The sequence below is a fragment of the Tasmannia lanceolata genome, unplaced genomic scaffold, assembly GCF_043159265.1.
Source record: "Tasmannia lanceolata isolate RefF3 unplaced genomic scaffold, GAP_Taslan_0.1 ptg000013l, whole genome shotgun sequence".
Classification (NCBI taxonomy): Eukaryota; Viridiplantae; Streptophyta; class Magnoliopsida; order Canellales; family Winteraceae; genus Tasmannia; species Tasmannia lanceolata.
Genome location: NW_027518690.1, coordinates 8,611,750 through 8,632,776, shown reverse-complemented (window position 1 = coordinate 8,632,776; position 21,027 = coordinate 8,611,750). Strand labels below are relative to the sequence as shown.

The following is a 21,027-nucleotide window of genomic DNA, read 5'->3' as shown; positions in this document are numbered from 1 at the left end:
TGAGCTTATTCTTATTCATCCTTGAAAAGCAAAGGACAGGTTGACCATGGAAGTAACTGGATATATTATCAATCTGTCATATTATATTTATATGTAATATAATGAGCGTACTCTTATTCATCCCTGAAAAGAAAAGCATAGTATAGAACACAAGGCGGAGTTTACCCAATTCATATGGAGTGGTCTGATGGTTGGGAATGGTATGCACGCCGCCTCAGCTGGGATTCTGGTGTGGGTTGCTGCAGGAATATTTTTGTTGGATCGTTTGGATCCACATACCTGCAGATAAAGATTTTCTTATTGACAGCTTGAGATCATGATAAAAAAAATATATGGATGAGCCATAAATCCATGAAGTTGTACTTACGCGCATCTCATCATTTCATCCACTGGAGTTTGAGCAGCTTGTAAAGGATCCACTTGAGGTGTGGTGTCGGAAGTGGGGTAAGCTGAGTGTTGATTATACTGTCTCACCGAGGCAATCAAATTCAAAAAGAGTGGGACAAAGGTTCCACATCCACCTTCCTTGAACAAGATCTTGAAAGAGTGAGTGGAATAGAGGGCTCTGTGCTGGTCGTCTGGCACTACCTGGAATTGTAACATTTGTATTGACAACGCAATTATGAGAAAAACTGAAGAAAATCTTCTGAACTCACAAAACCACTGCTTGTATATATACTCACAGGTTCCACAAGGCCTGAAATATTGTTGCAGAAGAATATTGGCTGGTTAAACTTTTCACCATGCACACAAAGCTGCAAAATAAAAGGAAGAAAGCGGATGAGACTGGCCAAATGCTTTAACATGGAACTCAATAAACTTTGAATAAATTGTTTAGAATCTTTGTTAAGAGAACCATAATATCTGCAATCTTAAAAAAAAGATCCCCATATTATAATGACAATAATATTTCAAGTTGTCCGTAATTCGCAAAGTTCAGAAAAGTGCATTGAAGTTGATAGTTTGGACTGAAGGCAAAGCTAAGAAATAGCTTTAAAGATTTAATTGTCCGAGAAATGGAGCTGATATCCACTCCACCTTGTTTTGATATTGGCAGCCCTGTATTTATTTTATAATTTTCTAACTGGATGTTACAATTCCCATAAAGCTATCTTTTTTTAAAAAGGAATTCCCATAAAGCTATCAACAACAAATCAAGTAAGTTTAAAATAAAGGGCTGTCTATCAAAACAAGCATGTGGAAATATCATCTCCCTTGAAAATTTTACAATGAATCGGGACAAATAGGGATACTGTTGCAAATGCCTTGGTGCATTTTTTTTTTAATGGCAACCTCGGGGCATATAGTCACGCAGATAACTCATTTCTTTAGACTAAATTGGGTAGGAACTGCTCTGGTGTAACAGATAAAAAATTCCCCAAAAAGAAACTATAAAGAAAGGAAAAGCTTGTGGAAGAAAAAAGCTCACAGAACAACACTGTAGTAACAACAACATTTTCGAGCTACTCTGGCAGCTTGTACTAACTCATTAGACAAAAAAGCAACGACTTGAGAACAGATAAATAATCAGCAGATAACCATTCAAAAGTTCATACCATGGGCACATCAAAAGCAATAAAGCTCCCGACAGGTTTATTTGCAACAAACACCATTCGTACATTTGACAAGTAAATAGTCCCCTTTGCCTTGACAGTACCTCCGTGAGCGCTGATGAAAATATACATAAAAAAGAAAGATGTAAACATTTTACTTAAAATTATAACATGCATACATATCTTAACATGCATGGGATATTCTCAAAGCATGGTCTTAAGCAAAAAAGAGGGAAACATGAAACTATAGATGATGTTGTCTTGCTCATTTTAATTTGAAATATATTGTAATAAGGGGTGGAGCCCATTTACGTTAAAAGGGTTCCCCCCTCCTTTTCATCAAGTGGGATTTTCCCCTTTTCCACAACTTGAATAAAAAGTAAAAAGGTCGTGGGTTGTGAAACACACAACCTCACAACATATTACTCTAATCTACCATCTTTCCCCTTTCTCTCTTCCTTTCTCTCTGCCTTTCTCTCCTATTTTTCTCCTTCCTCTCTTCTCTTGGTTAGATCTATCTAACTCATTCAACTTGGTATCAAAGCCAAAGGGATTAGATCGCTTGTTCGCACCTCCACGCAAAGACCTTTTCCATTGCTAGCTTCATCAAGAAGGATCATATCTAGGATGATCGGATTTAGTACTAGTTGGTAGAATCTGATTTTTTTTCCTCGCTTAGCCCTACCTATCCCCTTCTGGGGTATTTTATTGATAGGAGACAAACTACGATGGTCTGTATGCGTGTAGCAGAGCAGCACTGATGTGATTCAGACTTGAGGATCAGATCTAACCCAGAATGATCGGATTTAGTACTAGTTGGTAGAGTCTGATTTTTTTCCCTCACTTAGACCCATCCCCTTCCAGGGGTAGTTTATTGATAGGTTCTATAGAAACTGGACGATCATATCGGTCAAATCCCCAAAGACAAACTCCTACGGTCCGTATAAGTGTAGTAGCGCAGCACTGATGTGATCCGGGCTTGATGGCTCGACGTCTTGACTCTTGACTCTTGCCGTCTTTTGGGACATTTTATTTATTTATTTATTTCTTTCGTAGGCACTTTCTATTTTGATATTTTTGCTACTTTGGAGACTAGATGCGGGGGTTGTCCACATCACCTAGGGCCCACACTACCCCGCACGTCAATTCACTGCACACTTAGACCATAATAGCCCTAAATGCGTAGTATTTAATTGAGAAAAGTCATTGATCAATGACTTATGACTTAAAAACTTATATCATGTTGGTTGTTGATAGGACCCACTCACTTAAGCTAAATCACACCTATAAATGTCGTTTTACAACCCTAATTGGAGGAGTATTGGAGAAAAATTGAATATAGCAGCCCAAGGTTAGGGTTTCTTCCTCTTTCTCCCTTTTCTCTTCTTTCTTCCTCTATTCTTCTCCTCCCCTTCTTCTCTTCTTACTTTCCTCTCTTCCTCCTCTTTCCCACTTTTCTTCTTTCCTCTTCTCTCTTATTTCTCTTTACTATCCACAGTTTGATCCTTTTCCAAAACTATGTGACCGATTGCAACATCTGGTTGCACTAGCCCTCGTTTCTCCATCCCTCACATCTATATCCCTTCCATTCTTCTCCCGTCCGCTCACTCTTTCTTGATCACCTTCTCCTCTCTTTGCTGTTCCTGCAGACTTTTGATGTTGTTAGAGAGTAGTTTAGGGACTATTCATCATATTAGTCCCATTTTCCCATCGTTCTCCTAGTTTCTTACCCTTCCTCAGTCCGTCCCTACTGTATTTTTCCTTACTCCATAGAGGCACCATACTGTTTGTGTAGACATTTCATTGATTTCCTCTCAAATTTGCACCACCTTGCCCCTAGTTTTTCATCTCATATCAGTTTCTTTTCATTTGGGCTGCACCCGAGCAAATCCTCACTGTATGTTCCACTCTGGACATCATCCATTTTTTATTGCCGCTGTGTTGGGACTGTTCAGGGCTTCCGGGCTTCTCCGCCACCCTCTTTGTGCAAATTTCCTTGGAGATTAACCCATATAGCTCCTATAAAAAAAAAATTGGGAATGGCGTATAGCTCCTAAAGTTCTTCAGAATAACCTGCAAAACCCCAGGTTAACACTAAGCACCCAATGTCCTATCACAAGAAATGGGTACAATGTCCAATTCGAAAATCCTTGGAAGAAGAGGATGAGTCGAAATATAGTTTTTACACCAGAACTAGGTGCAAAGAACCAAGCAGACTGACAAAAACAATCCGTACCATTATGGACAAAGAGCCAGATAAGATATGCACTTGTTCGGATATGAAAAGAAAAAATCAATTTACTTTCATTTGGTATTTTGGACTAAACTCCTTAATATTCAATCAAATCCTCCTTCTTGACGATTGAATGCACTTCTACAGTCCTATGTTTACCAATTCTTGAATTGTTTCTTTGGTATCGGGAATCATCAAAATAAACAAGAATACTATTTATACATAAAATACTATGTATCAGTATTTCAATCAAGATACCAGAATGAGGCATTAGTTCTTTCTCTTTCTTGTTTTTTAATGAGCCCTTCTACATGTGTACTATATAGGGTACATGCACTAGACTCACAATGGCTAGTAACTAATTCATGAATTGATCATAATGGCTAGTGACTAATTCATGAATTGATCACAATCTCTAGTGACTAATTCAGCATGATCGTACAAAATAAGTTGGAAGTGCATATGCATTTCATAAAGGAGAAGATATAGGCTGAACTCATTTGAGCAACTTATGTCACTAAACAATTATAGTTGGCAGATATTCTTACTAAGGGAGTATGTTAAGAGCAACTTGTATACATTCTTGGCAAGTTGGGCATGGTTGACATTATTGCGACAACTTGAGAGGAGTATTGAAATATATTGTAACAATGGGTGGGGACCATTTATGTTAAATGATTTTTCCCCCTTCGCATTAAATACAGTAGGAAGGGGTGAGACCCATTTACGCTAAAAGGGTTCCTCCCCCTCTCTTGTTGTGTTAAGTGGGATTTCTCCCTTTTCCTACGCTTTGAATAGAAAGTAAAAAGGTCATGGGTACACAACCTCACGAGATTTTACCCCTCTCTCTCTCTCTCTCTCTCTCTCTCTCTCTCTCTCCCTCTCTCTCTCGGCTAGATCTCTCTAATCCATTTTATCTTTTTGTTACCTAGATCATTCAAATAATAGATGTTTTCCACATCAAATCTATGATTGGCACTTTAATTTTATACTGTAATCAGCCAAACAAAATTTCAAAATTACAAGAGAAACATGAGCAGAAACATACATGAAGTGGGAATATAAAGGAGAAACATTTCTAGCATGCATTATTTTATTTGTCAATATTAATACAGCTTAGTGCCTAGAATACGTGCAAGGAACATAATGTTTAACCGATGAGTTGTCAGACATAAGTGAAAACGGCATGTTGAAGAAAAGATGATACCAACAAAACTTGGAAAGAAGTCAAAGGGACCTCCTCTGAAACCCAAGGAAGAACTGAGAGACTTGAGCACTTCATGGATTACAAGTAGGTATGCAAGCCAAAGAGAGATGGGGTGCTTGGTTTAGAAACAATGAAAATGGGAAATCTCTTTATAGGTGAAATGATGTGACCAAGAGAAGTTATTGTCGCTTCATGTTGCAATAGGGGCCCAACAGTCATTTGATTCATTTATATTTAATTGGATTTTGTACATATCAGAAAGGGAATTTATGCAACTTCATATTATTATAACTTGATATATATACATATATGTATAGAGAGAGTGGGGAAACTTGGTCGAAGGCAGGTCCAACTCTTTTTCGCCCAATTCGAGAAGCTTCTCACTTCTCCTTCTGCTCCTCTCTTTCCCCTCTTCACCCATGCTTCAAGTTGACGTAGTGTCAGAGCTAACAAAAGATTAATGAAACTTTGTTGTTGACTTGCGAAGGGGAGGAGGTCAGAAATCAGATCTAGGAGAAAGGAGCAATCACATCACCAAGGCATAATGTCAGATCTACTAGATCACAAAACTTCAAATCTGGCAAAAAAAGACCCAATATCTATATAGATCAGGTCCTCAAATACCCTTCATGCACTTTGATGGTTCTCCATTCCTCTTCGTGGATTTGTCAAGGGATCCCTAATCATAGTTACCTATGTGAGAATCAAATGCAATAAAGGATACGGGAAGGGAGGAGTATAAAGATAAAATGCAAGAGAAATACACCAAGCAATGAGGAAAGTAAAGAGAAACGATGTGGTAAGCATCATGGGGAATCAAAATGAAGTATGTACCAAGCATCATCGAAATGGGGAAAACAGTCATTTAGAAAGAAAAAAAAAGGACCTAAAGAGGAAGTGTGACGGAAGTGAGCTTCCGCTAAATTAGGGAAGCGAGAAAATTTTAGCTTCCGAATGAGCTTCAGCTGAAGTGAGATTCCAAACCAACTTCGAAGCTCCTGGCAACTATCTCTCTAATACCTTTTTTTTTTGAATGGTAACTAGCTCCCTAATACTCCCCATGTGGTTCTTAAATATATATATATTTTTTGAAATAGCTATGTGGTTCTTAAAATTATTCATTAATTTATTCCTTAAATAAGAAGAATGACTCCTCAAATCAACTCACAACAACAAAGTAGACTACAAGCCAAACGCAGAAGATTGTACTTTTTCCTCATGTTTAAATCTTTTCTAGCATTTTCAGTTCAACAACAGCTCACTAATTTGTGAAGACGACTCCTGGGTATAGGGTTGGAGTCCTAGGGGTTGAGTGGTCATTATACTTTCATTACGTTGTAACACTCCATTTTTTTTAATGGTAACACTCCTTCATGTTATACTACTTTATTATATTGTACTTTCTATATAGAATTAATGAATGAAATGATTTCTTACATTTTGTTTCCTACATTTATGTTGATGTGTTATAATGTATGATATTGTTCCAAACATTGGCGACAACGCATGTCACTAGGTGTTCGATGTTGGTAAACCATTATAGATGGCTGTCTTACTTATGTGAGTTTTTAAGTGTGTATTTGCGCTTATTCTAGCATTCTTGAAGTTCCATCTTACATTTACATTATTTGAATAGGTTCACATAAGTTTTATCGATTTTACAAGAATTCCACCCAAATTTTCAACTGAAACAGAAATGTTTTTGTTTCTATTATAACCAAAACTGACACTTGATTCCACGCGTAAGGCTTTGGTGAGGGTTTACCAAGGGTCATTTGCCAGGTTTTACTTGAGTGCTTGAAACCCACCGTGAAGCGTTTTCAAAGGAACATTGGGAAGATTCATGGAACATTAGATCTTTTTCTTTTTTTTTGAATGGCTGCATATCATTAATGAAAGACCGAGATGGTCACCATTTCAAAAAAAAAAGACCGAGATGGTCAAATACAGAGCAAACAAGAGAAAATACAAAATACAACTGATAAAATAAAATAAAGGTTCAAGGAGGCAAAAAATCGTAAAGCACCAACTCTTCCTTCTCAACCCCTTCATGCAACATTAGATCTATTTCAAATTAAGGTATAATCTGATCTGAATTCTTCCATCTTCGAGCCTTTAGAAGTTTGCATGGTCCAACGAAGAGACCAATTCAATTTTGTGTTGGCCTGATAGATTCTTCCTCAATTGACCTGGGAGGAGCATTCTCGAAGACCATTCCAAAGAGCCATTCCTTGCGCCATCTCAGACCATGCTCCTATGTTGTTTGGTTATGAAAACAATTAGCTTCATTTAGATTCAAGCAAATATGGCTTACCCATGATGATTTCAGATGATCTGTAATCAATTGATGGAAGTCATAATACCAGGGGACCCAAGTGTTTGCCTTTTTTCAAAAAAAAAAGAGAAAGAGAAAGAGAGTTTCAAATTCGTCCTTTGTAAATGGAATGAGAAACATTTCAAAAACCTTAAAAATTCTAAAAAGGTCAGATTAAACAGGAGATTGAATACTTAAAACAGAAAGGGTGAGGAGGCTCCTCTGTCTAAGTCTGATTGTATCTCTAAACCGACCCTAAAAACGAGTGAGTTAAAACTTAAAAGTAATGATGAAGAGGAGATCTTCAAGCTACAAAGATCAAGAGCTCTGTAACTCTGCTGATGACCGAAACTCAACATTAGTTTCACACTACCTCGTTTAAGGGCAGGAAAAAATTGGTCAACAGGCTGATGTTCATTGGGCAAGAATATGAAACAAATAGTGGTCCTGAGGAAGTAGTAGTTAAGTATTTATCTTCCACCTCTCAATCTGGTTGGGTGATGTAGGACTGATTAGGGAAGATAGAGTGATAGACTCCAGTCTTCTAAACTAATCACGGCAGTAAAAATAAGAGGATAAAACATATGATTTGGGAGTGACGGAAAAACTATTGATGAGGACACTCAACCAAAATTTCGAGTATACCAACGAAGATGGAGGAGCCAACAGCCAACCATCACCTCCACGTGGTTCGATGACAGATTTTACAGCTTTGATCGAGATCGATCCGAACTCTAGAGCATGTGTTGCCCAGAGTTTCAGAGATAGATTATTAGTTATTTTGTGCTATGGTTAGATTATTAGTTATTTTGTGATAGGCTACTACTAGGACGTCATGGAGTGTAACGGGGCGTATTCTACCCTTACCGAATTCATTCTATTGAAGCGTAACGTAAAAAGCTCCTTCTCATTTTGTTGCATTTATTTTGTACATGTCTCATGTGTTCATTTATATTATAAATTTGTAGTATTGTATCGAGACAATTTAGTGTGTCATGTGTCAGTCTCTCTTTCAAAGAGAGAGCCCCAAGTGGGTTTTTTTTTTTTTTTGAGAAATAACGATTTATTGCATGAACACATAGTCGATACAAGGGGACAAGATGTCCTGGAATGAGTATGTCATAACATGCAGGGAAAAAGAAAAGAAAAGGCCCTATACAGGGGAATTCTCTACAATACAGAGTGTCACGGTCAACACCCTCCTTGGCTAGCTTATCCGCCCGGTCGTTGGCAGACCGCTCATGTGAGTGATCGAAAGGCGTAGCATGGTGACCAAATCCCAAATTTTGTCGATTTTGTTGGCCAACCTCCACGGCCCAGCATTCTTGTTCAGGGCCCATGCAATAGTGTTAGCGGAGTCGCCTTCAACGATCAATGGCCCAAGGTTATGTCTTGCGTAACATCTCAGACCTTGGAGGAGCGCCGTAACCTCAGCCTCGTTCGCATCGCACTCCCCGGCCGGGCCGGAGTGGGACATAATCACAACACCATGACGGTCACGAATTAGCCCGCCAACTCCCGCCTTCCCCGGGTTACCGCGGGAGCTCCCATCAAAATTCAATTTAAACCACCCTTCGGGTGGTGGTGACCATTTTGGTGAGATATGCACTCTGACTTTCTTCTCAGTGATGACCGCGGTCCAATTGCGAAGAATGTTGCCCACAGAATACGGCATTTTTCCTGAAGCAAGATGCCATTTAATTAATGATAATTTTACATCCAGAAGGATGTGAGATTTGCCACGCTCAATGTCACTGAAGATGTGATCGTTATGCTCATGCCATACATGCCATGCAATGGCGTAGGGGACCAATCTCCAGAAGGATTCGTCGTGGCATCCGAAAAACGGTCCAGACCAATTTAGGATTAGCTCGGATATCATCCCGAGTAGCACCCATGACATTCTGAAAAATTTGATGATTCCCATCCAAACCTAGAAGGTGAAGGAACAATGGAGAAACAGGTGGTTGATAGTTTCCTCGGATTCTTTACACAGAACTTGCTAGCGGTAACCCGCGCTTTTTTAACCGATCACAGGTGTTGATTCCCCGGTGAGAGAGGGTCCAAAGGAAAGCTGAAATCCGAGGGGGAGCTAGAGTTTGCCAAATATTGGCGTGTCTTGATACCCCACCCCCCCACCCCCCCCCCCCCCCCCATCAATACACTTGAAGAAGGACCTGACCGAGAAACCTCCTTGACAATCCGGCTTCCACACCCATTCATCTTCCACATGGCTAGACAAATAACAAGATGAAAGTTTGCAAATGAGGGCGTTGAAAGAGTAACTTCGGAGTCTTTCAAATTCCGCCTCATTCTAATGTCCCAGAAGTTGTTGGCAGGGTCCTCACTGTGAATTAAATACATATCAACGGTGGCGTCCTGGTTCAAGGCAATTCGATGGAGGGCTAGATACTCCGCAGCTAGCGTTTTTTCGCCCAACCATTCATCAATCCAAAAGCAAACGGCATCCCACTTTCCCAGTCAAAATTTCACCATCGGTAGAAACAATTCACGAGATGAGGAAACAGATTTCCAGACCCCCGAACCTTTGTTGGATGGTGCATTGGAGACCCAGTCACCCCAACCTCTACCGTATTTATCTCCAATGGTATTCCGCCATAGGGCCTCTTTCTCCGTCCCAAAACACCATCACCATTTGCCCATTAGAGCCAAGTTCCGGAGCTTGATTTTCCCAATTCCGAGTCTGCCTCTTCGCTTTGAATTGCACATCTTCCTCCATGCAATTAGAAGTTTAAGTCTTCTCCTCTCCTCCTTGCCTTCCCATAAGAAATCCCTTTGTAGTTTTTCAATGCGATTAGCCACACAAACAAGGACTTTGAAGAGAGGCATATAGTATACCGGCATATTAGCTAGGGCCGATTTGACGAGAGTAATTCGCCCCCCGAAAGACAAGTATCTTTTTTTCCACGATGCCAGTTTTCGCTCCACTCGTTCAACCACCAGATCCCATAGTGAAGCTTTTGGAATGCCATAATCCAACGGTAATCCGAGGTACTTGATAGGAAAAGAAGCTACCTGACATCCCAAAGTTTGAGCATAGTTGGCAACCGTTTGTGGTTCCAGATTTATTCCTACAACACTCTTATGAAGATTGATTCTCAAGCCGGAAATGATTTCAAACCATCGGAATAGCCTCTTCACATTAGTGATGTAACCCGCCCCATCAGATAAGAAAAGAACGGTGTCGTCAGCAAATTGAAGATACGAGATGAGAGCCCATTGCCATGTATCATTCTCTCTTTTAAAGAGAGAGAGAATCCCAAGTAGTTATGTCCTACCAAAATCACCAATTGCCACGTGTTCTTCTCTCTTTTAAATAGAGAGTTCCAAGTAGTTATATCCTACCAAAACCACCCATTGACGATGTGTCACTTTCTCTTTTAATAAGAGAGTCCCAAGTAGTTATGTCCTAACAAAACTATCCATTGTCATGTGTCATTCTCTTTTAAAGAGAGAATCCAAAATAATTACCCACCCATTGTCATTTGTCACTCTCTCTTTTAAAGAGATGGCCTCAAATAGTTATGTAACTACCAGAACCTTCAATCTCTTAAAATCATAGTGTTAAAACTCCCCTGCGTCATCATGGACTACCCCAAGTCAACTCATCAACTCCCTATTACCTTGGCCACGTTCCACGTTTTGCCCTATAAAGTCAATAAATAAAAAATCCTTTGACTCTCCCAAATTATGACCGCATCAATAAAGTACTCAGCAGTGTCAACCGAGTACCCAACTGCGTCGTGCCGAGTCGACTAGGATTTTCTTCGGCCGCATTCTTCTCCACATCCACGTTTTTAAACACTGCTTAAAAGAGAAAGCCTTGTATATTTTTGGATGATGGAATGAATGTAAAATTTGAAGCTTTTACTCCTATGTGGATGTGACATCCATTGCTTTTAGACATGGGTGTGATGCTCATGATCTAACCAATAATGGGATGCCTTTGATTAGCCAGTGGTGTGATGCCCTAATGAGTATCCTTTCCTTTTTAGAAGTTCTAATTTCTTCTTTAAACCACTATTTTTCTTCTACTTCAAGCATACAATCTTTATTCCTTAATTATCCCCCAACCCGTTCTACATCCGTAGGGGTCTAGCAAAGAGGTACAAAATCAAGGAATAAGAGACTGGATTCCAAAGATGAGATGAACTTTGAGATAAATAGGAGGGACAACTTGTACTGACATTAGTGGATTGTAATGACAGAAGAGAACCGTTATGACATAGTACAAATTTGGGGCACCCAATGTAGGGGTGCAACTCGGGTCGGGTTGAGGCCAACCTGAACCCGACCCGACCAACCATTTGCTCAACCCGAACCCGACCCGAGTTCCAACCCGACCCGACCCGAGGAACCCTTTTTGCCAACCCGACCCGAGTTCAACCCGACCCAACCCGAGATTTTAAGCTTAAAAAATAAAAAATTTATTAAACATGTCGGGTTGACTCCGGTCAGGTTGCCCAAGCCCTCAACCCGACCCGAATTCAACCCAAACCTGACCCGAACTCAACCCAACCCGACTTTTTTCCGGGTTGAACCTGTCAGGTTCGGGTTGAGCCCGCCCAAGTTGCACCCCTAGCCCAATGGGATGAGAAGAAGGTTTAGACTTTAGGATGTAAGTAAAAGTCCAATTAGGGCTTTGATAATTATTACATAAATTGCTTCATATACATGGAATAAGGCTCGACAACCGGTCGCCATTCCGGCCCACATAACCCCAATTTTTTTTATCAACCTATACATAGTTAGCAGAGGGCGAGCCTTGACACAACGGTAAGGTTGCTCCATTGTGACCTGGTGGTCACGGCCCACGGGTTCGAGTCACGGAAACAGCCTCTCTGCAAAGCAGGCGTAAGGCTACGTACATCTAGCCCTCCCCAGCCCCCACAATGGCAGGAGCCTCGTGCACTAGGCCGCCCTTTTTTTTAACCTGTGCATAGTTAGCGACAGCAATCAGATCATGATAAGTTCTAGCCCTATCAAATGGCAATTACCCACAGGGAGAGAGGAAAAGGGTGTCCTCTTGGTCAAACAGGTTTTTAACCAAATGGCAGAGATTCCTTTATTCCTTCAATAATGAGAGTTGTGAAACAAACAGTTACTCCAAAAGCTTAAGCCGTAGGAGTTGGCGTTATCTAATCTTTTATACTTTTACACCCCCTCACGTGCGGCCCCTCTTTTGGGCTTGACCTAGCTTAAGCCGTTGGAGTTGGCGTTATTTAATCTTTTATACTTTTACACCCCCTCATGTGCGGCCCCTCTTTTGGGTTTGGCCTACATGTGGCACATGTGTTCCCTCTTTTGGGTTTGGCCATTGCATGGGGATTTTTGCTATTCAAGAGGTTTGAACTCAGGACCTTTGGCCCGGATACTATGTGAAACAGCCAGTTACTCCAAAAGCTTAAGCTGTTGGAGTTGGTGTTATTTAATCTTTTATACTTTTACAAGAATAAATAGAAATTAACTTTCCTTCCTCCATCTTGAGAAAGATGGCAACTATCCCATAATAACTACCTACTAAATAAGAAAGTCTATTACCAGGTAACTTAGACTAAAACATAAAGGAAATAAAATAAAATCAAAGATGCAAGAGAAAATAAATCAAATCATAAAAGATAAAGTTGCTAGATGTGTAACAGATCATCTGGTCTTCCTGTCTTTGGGCAGAAAGATTTGTCAGGACCCAGCTATCATGGGCCATGCCGTTGGTATGAACCGAAATTTTGTTGGAAAAAATTTGTTTTATTTGCCCTAAGATGGGCTGAACACAAGATCTGATACCACATATAACTCATTGTAACACAAACAATGGCCTAACGCAAGATCTTAGCTATCGAAATTTAAAAAAACACAAGATTAACAAATTCATCGTTCTACCGCTTTCCAAATGCTTTAAGCTTTAAAACACAGTGTGAGAACCTCTCAAGCCTTCTCCTCATTTCACACAATGGATGATGTAATAGCTCAGTCTGCAGGGACCTAGAGGTTCCTTTTATAAGCCCTAGATGAAAAGACTCTCATCACACCTCTCCACCCTCCACCAATCTTTCCTCTTTATGTTTCACCCTCATAAAAACCCTAACCTAAACGATTGCAATAAAAATAATTGAGTGTAGTCATTATTAGGGATCCATTGAGGTATGAGAATTGGCAATAACCCCTACGTATAATCAGAAACCCTAATCTAAAGCCCGAAAGAAAGAAAGAAACCCTAATTTTCTTTTTTCTGTTAAAAGCAATTGAGGGAGAATGAGAGAGAGAGAAAGACTGACCCCCCAGGAATCTTGTCGATTTCAAACTCAACTCCGTCACGGGCTAAGACGAACATTTCGTTGACGAAAGGAACGGGCATTCCGTTGGCAAATAGTTGAGGGTTTAGAGCCATTGCGAGAAAGGCAAATTCGGAACAACACTTCTCAAAATCTCGCTGGGAAAAAACACAACGGAGACCAGCCCAAACACCAACACAAAAAATATAGAAAGAGTATAGAGAGGAGTTTCTAGATTGCTCTCGCCACCGTCACAATGACACAAACCGCGTTTCCCAAACTAACTGCCAGCAATGGCTGTGGGGCCAGAGTTCACAATAAGTTCTAGGGTTGCAACTTGGGTCGGGCTCAACCCGATTTTGGCTCGGGCCGGGTTGGCATTTCCTGGGGTTGGGTTAGGGTTGGTGAAAGCCATCCCGATTTAATTTCGGGTCTGCTTAGGGTTGAGGCATTGGCAACCCGATCCGGACCCAAACACGACCTCCGTCCTCTAACTTTATCTTTATTCTCTATGGGTTGGTCCGAGGTGAACCTGACCAACCCTACTCAACCCGATCTGATTTTGGTTAGATGAGTGGGGTTAGGGTTAAGAAATTTAGAGGCAGGTTGGGTTAGGGTTGACCATCTTCAACCTGAGGCCCAGGTTGAATTGGGTTGGGCTGGGTTGGGGGAATGCTATCTCGGGTTGGGTTAGGGTTGGCCTCAACCTGATCCAACCCGACCTGAGTTGCACCCCTAACAATAACAATCTAGACGAGCAAGCGAGGGTTGGAACTTGGGTTGGTTAATGACAGGGAAATGTTATTAGCACCACATTTTCACCATCCCTTTTTTTTTAAGAGAAGTGATGTATTCGGCCGTTTGGTTGTTTTTTACTAGCAACCAAACGAAGCCTTATTGGTTGGATACCGCCCTCCTGCAGCATTTGTGCTAGTTTTGATTTTTATGTTTCCGGTCGAGTATTGAGAACTTTGGGTGATAGAAGAGCAAGTGCGATAATAAAAAAAATCATGAACACAAAGGATCAAACAATGTTTTTAGTGTTGCAAATGCAGAAACTGTAAAAATACTCCTGGCACTAATTTGATAGTGCAATCTGATTGGATTCTCTGTGGAATTTTTATCTAAAGCCTGCATTCTAATTCCACTCAATATCCAACTAGATTGCACGCAATCGTTTAAGGTGCCTTTGGATTACCTGAATTAGGCGCTAGACTCAGCGTCCCATTCCGATTCTGCTCAATTCCACCATTTGGTTCTGAAAAAAATGAACAGAATAGGGGGCGGCACGGGGCAAAATTAAAAGGGGAAATGCCGGAATCTATTTCCCACGCCCAAGAGGTGGTATTCTGATTCTACCCATTTGGAATGAAATTTTTATGATACCTTTTTTTAATTAAATTTTTTTATTTAAAATTTTCTCATTCCATTCACAGGGGAATGAGAGTAGGAATCGAAACACCTGATTCCGGTAATCCAAATGCAAACTTGTTGACGAACATAGTCATAATGGGAATGATCTAAAGCTCATCACAATGCTCCACTTTATCATGTTTATATCTACTAGAAATGCAAGGCTTAGATGCCATTGTGTGGAAAACAAACACAACTTTCATAAATACATTTGTCAACTTTTAAGGGTACATTAACATCATGGTTGAGCTTTGAGCTTCTTAGCTATTCCAGCCACATATTTCCCTTGGTAAAAGGCTTGTTGGAGCTCCAATTCAGTGGGTTCACGAGACCCATGTCCAGCATAAGTTCCAGCACCATATGAAGAGCCACCCTTCACCTCATCCATCTCTAACATTCCCTCCCCAAAGGTGTATCCAAGAGGTACAAATATGATACCATGATGGGCCAACTGTGTTATGGCTGTTAACCTGCATTACAAGGGGATGATTAGAAGCTATAGAACAAAACCCCTGTCATTTTCAATCAGGGACCATTACATTTGCTACATTTTCCTCTGAAAACACAGACAAATAGAAATCCCCACTCCATTATAACTATCTGTAACCAATAAACTTGTAACTTTCTAAACATTGGCAGATCAGTTATATAATAAGTTTGCATGCATTTTGCTCGCAGAATACATTAACAGACAAAAGTACAAGTGGGGTCGACTTGTTCAAGGATCTTACCATTCACAAGTTGGGCCATGCTAGGATTTAGTTATGCCCCAAAATATCCCCACACGTCAAACAATCCTAACCTTTCATTTTGAGACCTTTAATTGAACTATTAAGAATGAAGGGCGACAGTCCATCACTGGGAAAAGTTCCACAAATCAGAGGGTCATGATAGTCCACACGTAGAGAATTTTGGGGCATGGCCATAAACGGGTTTGGATCGTCGTCAAGTGGGCTCGACCTGTACTTTGACTATTTTTCCCAAAGAAAATATATTTGCACTTACAATCTAACAACATGTTTGAAATACCCAAGTAAAGAAATCTCAATCTATCCAGAACTCACACCTACAATGTCATTTACTGGGACAACTTCAGCATATTACAACACGCAATCCGACTCTGGATACGTCCTCTTTTTAATAGTTGATTAGTTACTCTGTTCAAGACGTTGCAATTGTTTAGAAAGCCTCACCTTAGACTTGAAGAATATGTGCACAACTTATTATGGAGACATTTTTTTGACACCATTCTGTTCTCTTGCAGGTATAGGAATTTCATATGATATTCAAGCCCATTTTCCATATGAAAGAAAGGTAAATTGTAATCCTTAAGAAATCTTGAAGAACCTTAATTCCTATCATAAACAATCATAAGTTACACTTATGAATCAACCACATGTCCAAAATTGCAAAAATCAATTTATATACAAAGATAGGCAAGAGGATACAATCACATTATTACTAACTTTAATCATGACATATTACTCATCTTCCTAGTGAAAGCCATACACACCGATGGTGTCCAAAATCAACATTACAAGGCCTGATCCAACAACAAAGCCATTTAGTTAAGACTTAAGACTAGCTGTAGGTACCAAACTACAATGCATTCTACAATCAATTTAGTATTTCTAATATTGTACAAATAGGGCATATAAGCGGAGAGCACTCAATTTGGTTATCCCATTTTGTAAAATATTTGTCCTATGTGCTAGAGAGAACTACATAGGCAGGTTTGCACAATTGACTGCCTTGGTTAATTTTTTGAAATTCACTTTGTTCAATGGTTCTAAACGAGTGTAAACTCCATTCAACACTCATAATTGACTTGAAAAAATGATGAATGGAGTCTTCGGTGTGTTGGCGACAAAATCTTGCGAAGCCATGCTTCACAAACCAGAGAATTCAAATGCCATAGAGATCATCAATATGCTAATCTTTAAAGCTGCTAGATCTAAAAGCGACAACAAATTATGCATGCTTCTCATTTGTGACTATATCTCATATAAACAGTCATGGCTTACAGTATGAACACAGACAATAACAGAGTCAGCCAAGAGCTGGAACTGCATGTAATGATTTCATAAGCCAAAGTGTTACCATCAAATTGTTGATCCACAAAATCCATGACTTAAGATCTGGCAGTGGAAACATGGGATCAGTCTTGATTGAGTTTTAGAAATACTTTAAATAGACAGTGAAGATGATCAATGATAGAACACTGTTCTGGCAAAGAGAAAATAGAGATGAAGATGATAGAGAAAGAGGAAAATGATGAGTTAATTCAAGGAAACTCAGGCCTCCAATGTGCTGCAGTACTGTGTGTGTGTGTGTGTGTGTCTAATCCTTTCATTTCAAGTAATTGGTTGGTTCTACAGTAGTAGATAGTATTCGATGAAAGAAAGAGAAGAAACAATAAATAGTTTGAAACTTTGAACAATCAATATTCGTGATGCAACCATTACTGGATTATTTTGTATTTGATTATTTATTATTTATTATTTCATTTATTAGTAGTCACTAGCACTAGAATTTTTTTTTCATTCAAATCAAATTTAAAAAACGCAAAATAATACTATATACATAAGAAATAATTATATACTATATATTATCTATTATATATAGAATATAACTATAACTATTAGTTATAGCAGTTATAGCAGATTATATGAATTCTATTTCTATTATAGTGTAGTTCCTAAGGAAAGGATAAGATAAGGATGCAATCCAGATCCTACTGAGATATTCCTTTTGTTTCATTCGGCAAGGGAGGAGATAGGACGAAAAAGAAGAAGAAGAATGAATATCGACCGTTCCCCAATTGGGTGAAATTTTTGAATTAGATCGTGCTACATTGAAATCGATGGTGTTTTTCGTAGCAGTCCAAGGGGTTGGTTTACTTTTGGACATGCTACGTTTGCTTTGCTCTTCTTTTTCGGACACATTTGGCATGGGGCTAGAACCTTGTTCAGAGATGTTTTTGCTGGTATTTATTGCTTCCTCTCCACCAACAATGCCCACTCCTTCAACTCGTTCCAAAAAAATAGGATTCCGCGTAATAAGCTTTTGATATTCAACAACTCTTGTTAAAGAATAATCGCAGAAATCCAAACATTTATCTATCCATCCGTGAGGTAGATCAGCAGCTACTCCTCCGATACGGAAATAATTATGCATCATTCGCATACCTGTGGCAGCTTCGAGTGAGATAATTGTCTCTTCAATATTGCTGCATCTCTTTTCGGTAGACAGTTGAGTTTCCCCGCCTTTGTGAGTGTGGAAAGCACTCTATGTGAGTATTTCCTTGCTGAATAGCCATACGGCATCTACATTATATATTAATTGGGGAATGTAAAATAGGAAACATAAATCAGTAAAATAGAAAAAAGAAATTAAGGAAAAACTAGAATATGGAAATAGCATAAATGAAGAGAAACAATCTAATAAGGAAAACTGGCCTAACAATCAAGTTGTTCTTTTTTCGCATTGAACATGTAAAGATGATGCAAGGACATTTCTCATTATCTTCCACAGATCTTTACTGCATACAATGTCCAATATTCACTTTCTCTCACTTCAAAGACTGTGTCCGGTGCCTACTCCCTTTTGAGAGGATATCATTAGGCAAACATGAGGAAGCAACTACAGTTTATATTTTAAACGCATGATGGAAAACTCGATTTAGTTGCAGCATCACTGGTTCTCTTAAGGAAAGTTGTTTTTACCTCTAGTGCCACGTTACAGAATCAAAATAGACATATGCTCAAGAGTCTAAAGATAAAGAACCAAAACAGTAGAGAAGAGAAAGCAAGCTATTAATATTCTGTTTATAAGCAAGAAAAGAACAGATTAACTAGGCAAGAAGAACAAATGGATATGACAGCAGAAAAGAATCTAGAGGGGGCATGAAATTCATAAGCAAACAGCAAAAATAAAAAAGATGAACCCACCCACCAACCACACTCAATTGAAAAGGTGGGAGGGGGAGCGCATGACAGTTAACCTTGTCAATGCCTAAAATAATCAAATCAAGAGTCACCATATGGTCTCAGCTAGTCCATTGATGTGGATATAAGATTTACATGGGATATAGAAATTCTAGCTAGTCATCTTCCTCTTTTTTCCTTTTATTATTTTAAAGTAATTAATAGGGAGAGACGAGCATTGGATTTGCCTGGAATTACCACGAAAAATAGTGGCAAGTAGTGTTTGGTTGCGCAGCATAGACTCGGAGAGTAGGAGAATTCCACCTTTGTCGAGGATTTTGGCTTTGATGTTATAAGGAGGGGGCACGAATGCCACATAAACAGAAATGCAATAATTACTTCGGAGACATCACAGGAAGTCTCCAGGGCGTTCAATGCTATATTGGCAACCAAACCGGGAATTTTGCTTATATGGCACTCAACTCAACTAAGTCTTTGTCCCAAACTAGTTGGGGTTGGCTAATGAATCCTTTAGAAAATTTTCATGAAGAAGGTGAAAGAATCTACCCAGCTCAAATTGACTAAGTCTAATCCCGACACTAATTGGGTTTTCCCAAGTTGTTTTCCGTTTGCCCCTACCTCTTTTTACTCCATCAACTTGGAGATATCAAAGCAAAATGGTTTTCACCTTTCTGATTAAGAGAAGAGAAACTAGCATTTAATTGGAGTAGATAGATGGATGATATGAATGAATTACCATTCAAAAATAAAAAATGATATGAATGAATACAAATAATAGAAGAAAGAGAAGAAGACTCACGCAGTGTTCTCTTGGCCACCTCCATGGAAACCCGTGCTCCAGAAAATACCAGCTGGTTTTCCGGCTAGGCTCTGTGATCCCCAGAGGTCGTGGGTATCGTCGAAGAAGGCCATGAATTGGGCGGGCATCATACCAAATCGGGAAGGAAACCCGAATATAAAAGCATCGGCCTCAACTAGCTGTTGGGTCTTGATCACGGCCACATCATTCTCCTTGGGAGGGGCCTTCATCTTTTCCAGTACCTCCTCCGAGAGTGTCTCTGGCACCTGTTTTTATTTGGGTTTCCCAATTTTATCAATCAATTCACCATTCTAAATGTTCTTATCTGGGTTTCCCAATTTATCAATCAATTCATCCTTCTAACAAATGTTCTTATTTGGGTTTCCCAATTTATCAATCAATTCATCATTCTAAATTTTCTTATCTGGGTTGCCCAATTTTATCAATCAATTCATCATTCTAAATGTTCTTATCTTGGTTTCCCAATTTATCAATCAATTCATCCTTCAAACAAATGTTCTTATTTGGGTTTCCCAATTTATCAATCAATTCATCATTCTAAATTTTCTTATCTGGGTTTCCCAATTTTATCAATCAATACATCATTCTAAATGTTTTTATTTGGGTTTCCCAATTTATCAACCAATTCATCATTCTAAATGTTCTTATTTGGGGTTCCCAATTTTATCAATCAATTCATCATTCTAAATATTCTTATTTGGGTTTCCCAATTCATCAATCAATTCATCATTCTAAATTTAGAGAAATTGCAGAGAGAACATAGTTAGGTTCTTTCTTTTTTACCTGCCAGAGTGTAGCCTCTACTCCTTGCACAGAGTTTGCTCCTCTGTGTATTTCCCTTGCCATAGTCACTACGTGCCCGTACAAGGAGTAATAGCTTGGATAAAAAATCAACCTAATTCAGTCGATAGATTGATGAGTCAATCACAAAGTAAATGGGAATTTCTCATCGTACTTACATTATGTACACCTTTGTAGTGGTGGTGGTGGTGGTGGTGGTCATGGCTACTGCTCTTGAACAACTAATTAAAACCGGGAAGGACGAAGAGAATTTTAGCTGGGTGAAAGGCAAAATTGAAGCCAAATTATTACTATTTCTAGACCATTAGATTTCCAGGAAAAAGACAAAAGTAAAGACGCTGGAAATGAAAAGATAATCTTCAATCTTCTTCCTTTGATTTTGACAACTCGACTCAACACTTGTTCAGACGGTCAGTTCTCCCCAGAATGACATCAATTCAAGTATG

The 21,027-nt window shown here is 39.4% G+C and overlaps 2 protein-coding genes across 4 annotated transcripts; both read right to left on the bottom strand.

The window, feature by feature from the left end:
* Positions 1 to 40: 40 nt before the first annotated feature.
* Positions 41 to 13,881, bottom strand: LOC143889698 (classical AGP protein). The gene is made up of 5 exons (XM_077394000.1): positions 13,604 to 13,881; positions 1,557 to 1,668; positions 684 to 755; positions 368 to 588; positions 41 to 279 (listed from the first exon to the last, which is right to left on the bottom strand). The coding sequence occupies exons 1-5, from the start codon at positions 13,714 to 13,716 to the stop codon at positions 171 to 173; spliced, it is 627 nt and encodes a 208-aa protein (XP_077250115.1). The 5' UTR covers positions 13,717 to 13,881; the 3' UTR covers positions 41 to 170.
* A 1,240-nt stretch (positions 13,882 to 15,121) lies between these two features.
* LOC143889696 (putative NAD(P)H dehydrogenase (quinone) FQR1-like 3) lies at positions 15,122 to 21,027 on the bottom strand. 3 transcript variants are annotated; one of them, XM_077393999.1, is made up of 5 exons: positions 20,740 to 21,027; positions 20,564 to 20,675; positions 19,760 to 20,025; positions 18,202 to 18,339; positions 15,345 to 15,483 (listed from the first exon to the last, which is right to left on the bottom strand). In XM_077393999.1, the coding sequence occupies exons 1-4, from the start codon at positions 20,781 to 20,783 to the stop codon at positions 18,234 to 18,236; spliced, it is 528 nt and encodes a 175-aa protein (XP_077250114.1). In that variant the 5' UTR covers positions 20,784 to 21,027; the 3' UTR covers positions 15,345 to 15,483; positions 18,202 to 18,233. The 3 variants fall into 3 exon arrangements, with proteins under 3 accessions (XP_077250112.1, XP_077250113.1, XP_077250114.1); XM_077393997.1 differs by lacking the exon at positions 18,202 to 18,339 and having other exon boundaries at positions 15,122 to 15,483; positions 20,740 to 21,011; XM_077393998.1 differs by lacking the exon at positions 18,202 to 18,339 and having other exon boundaries at positions 15,122 to 15,483; positions 20,564 to 20,657; positions 20,740 to 21,005.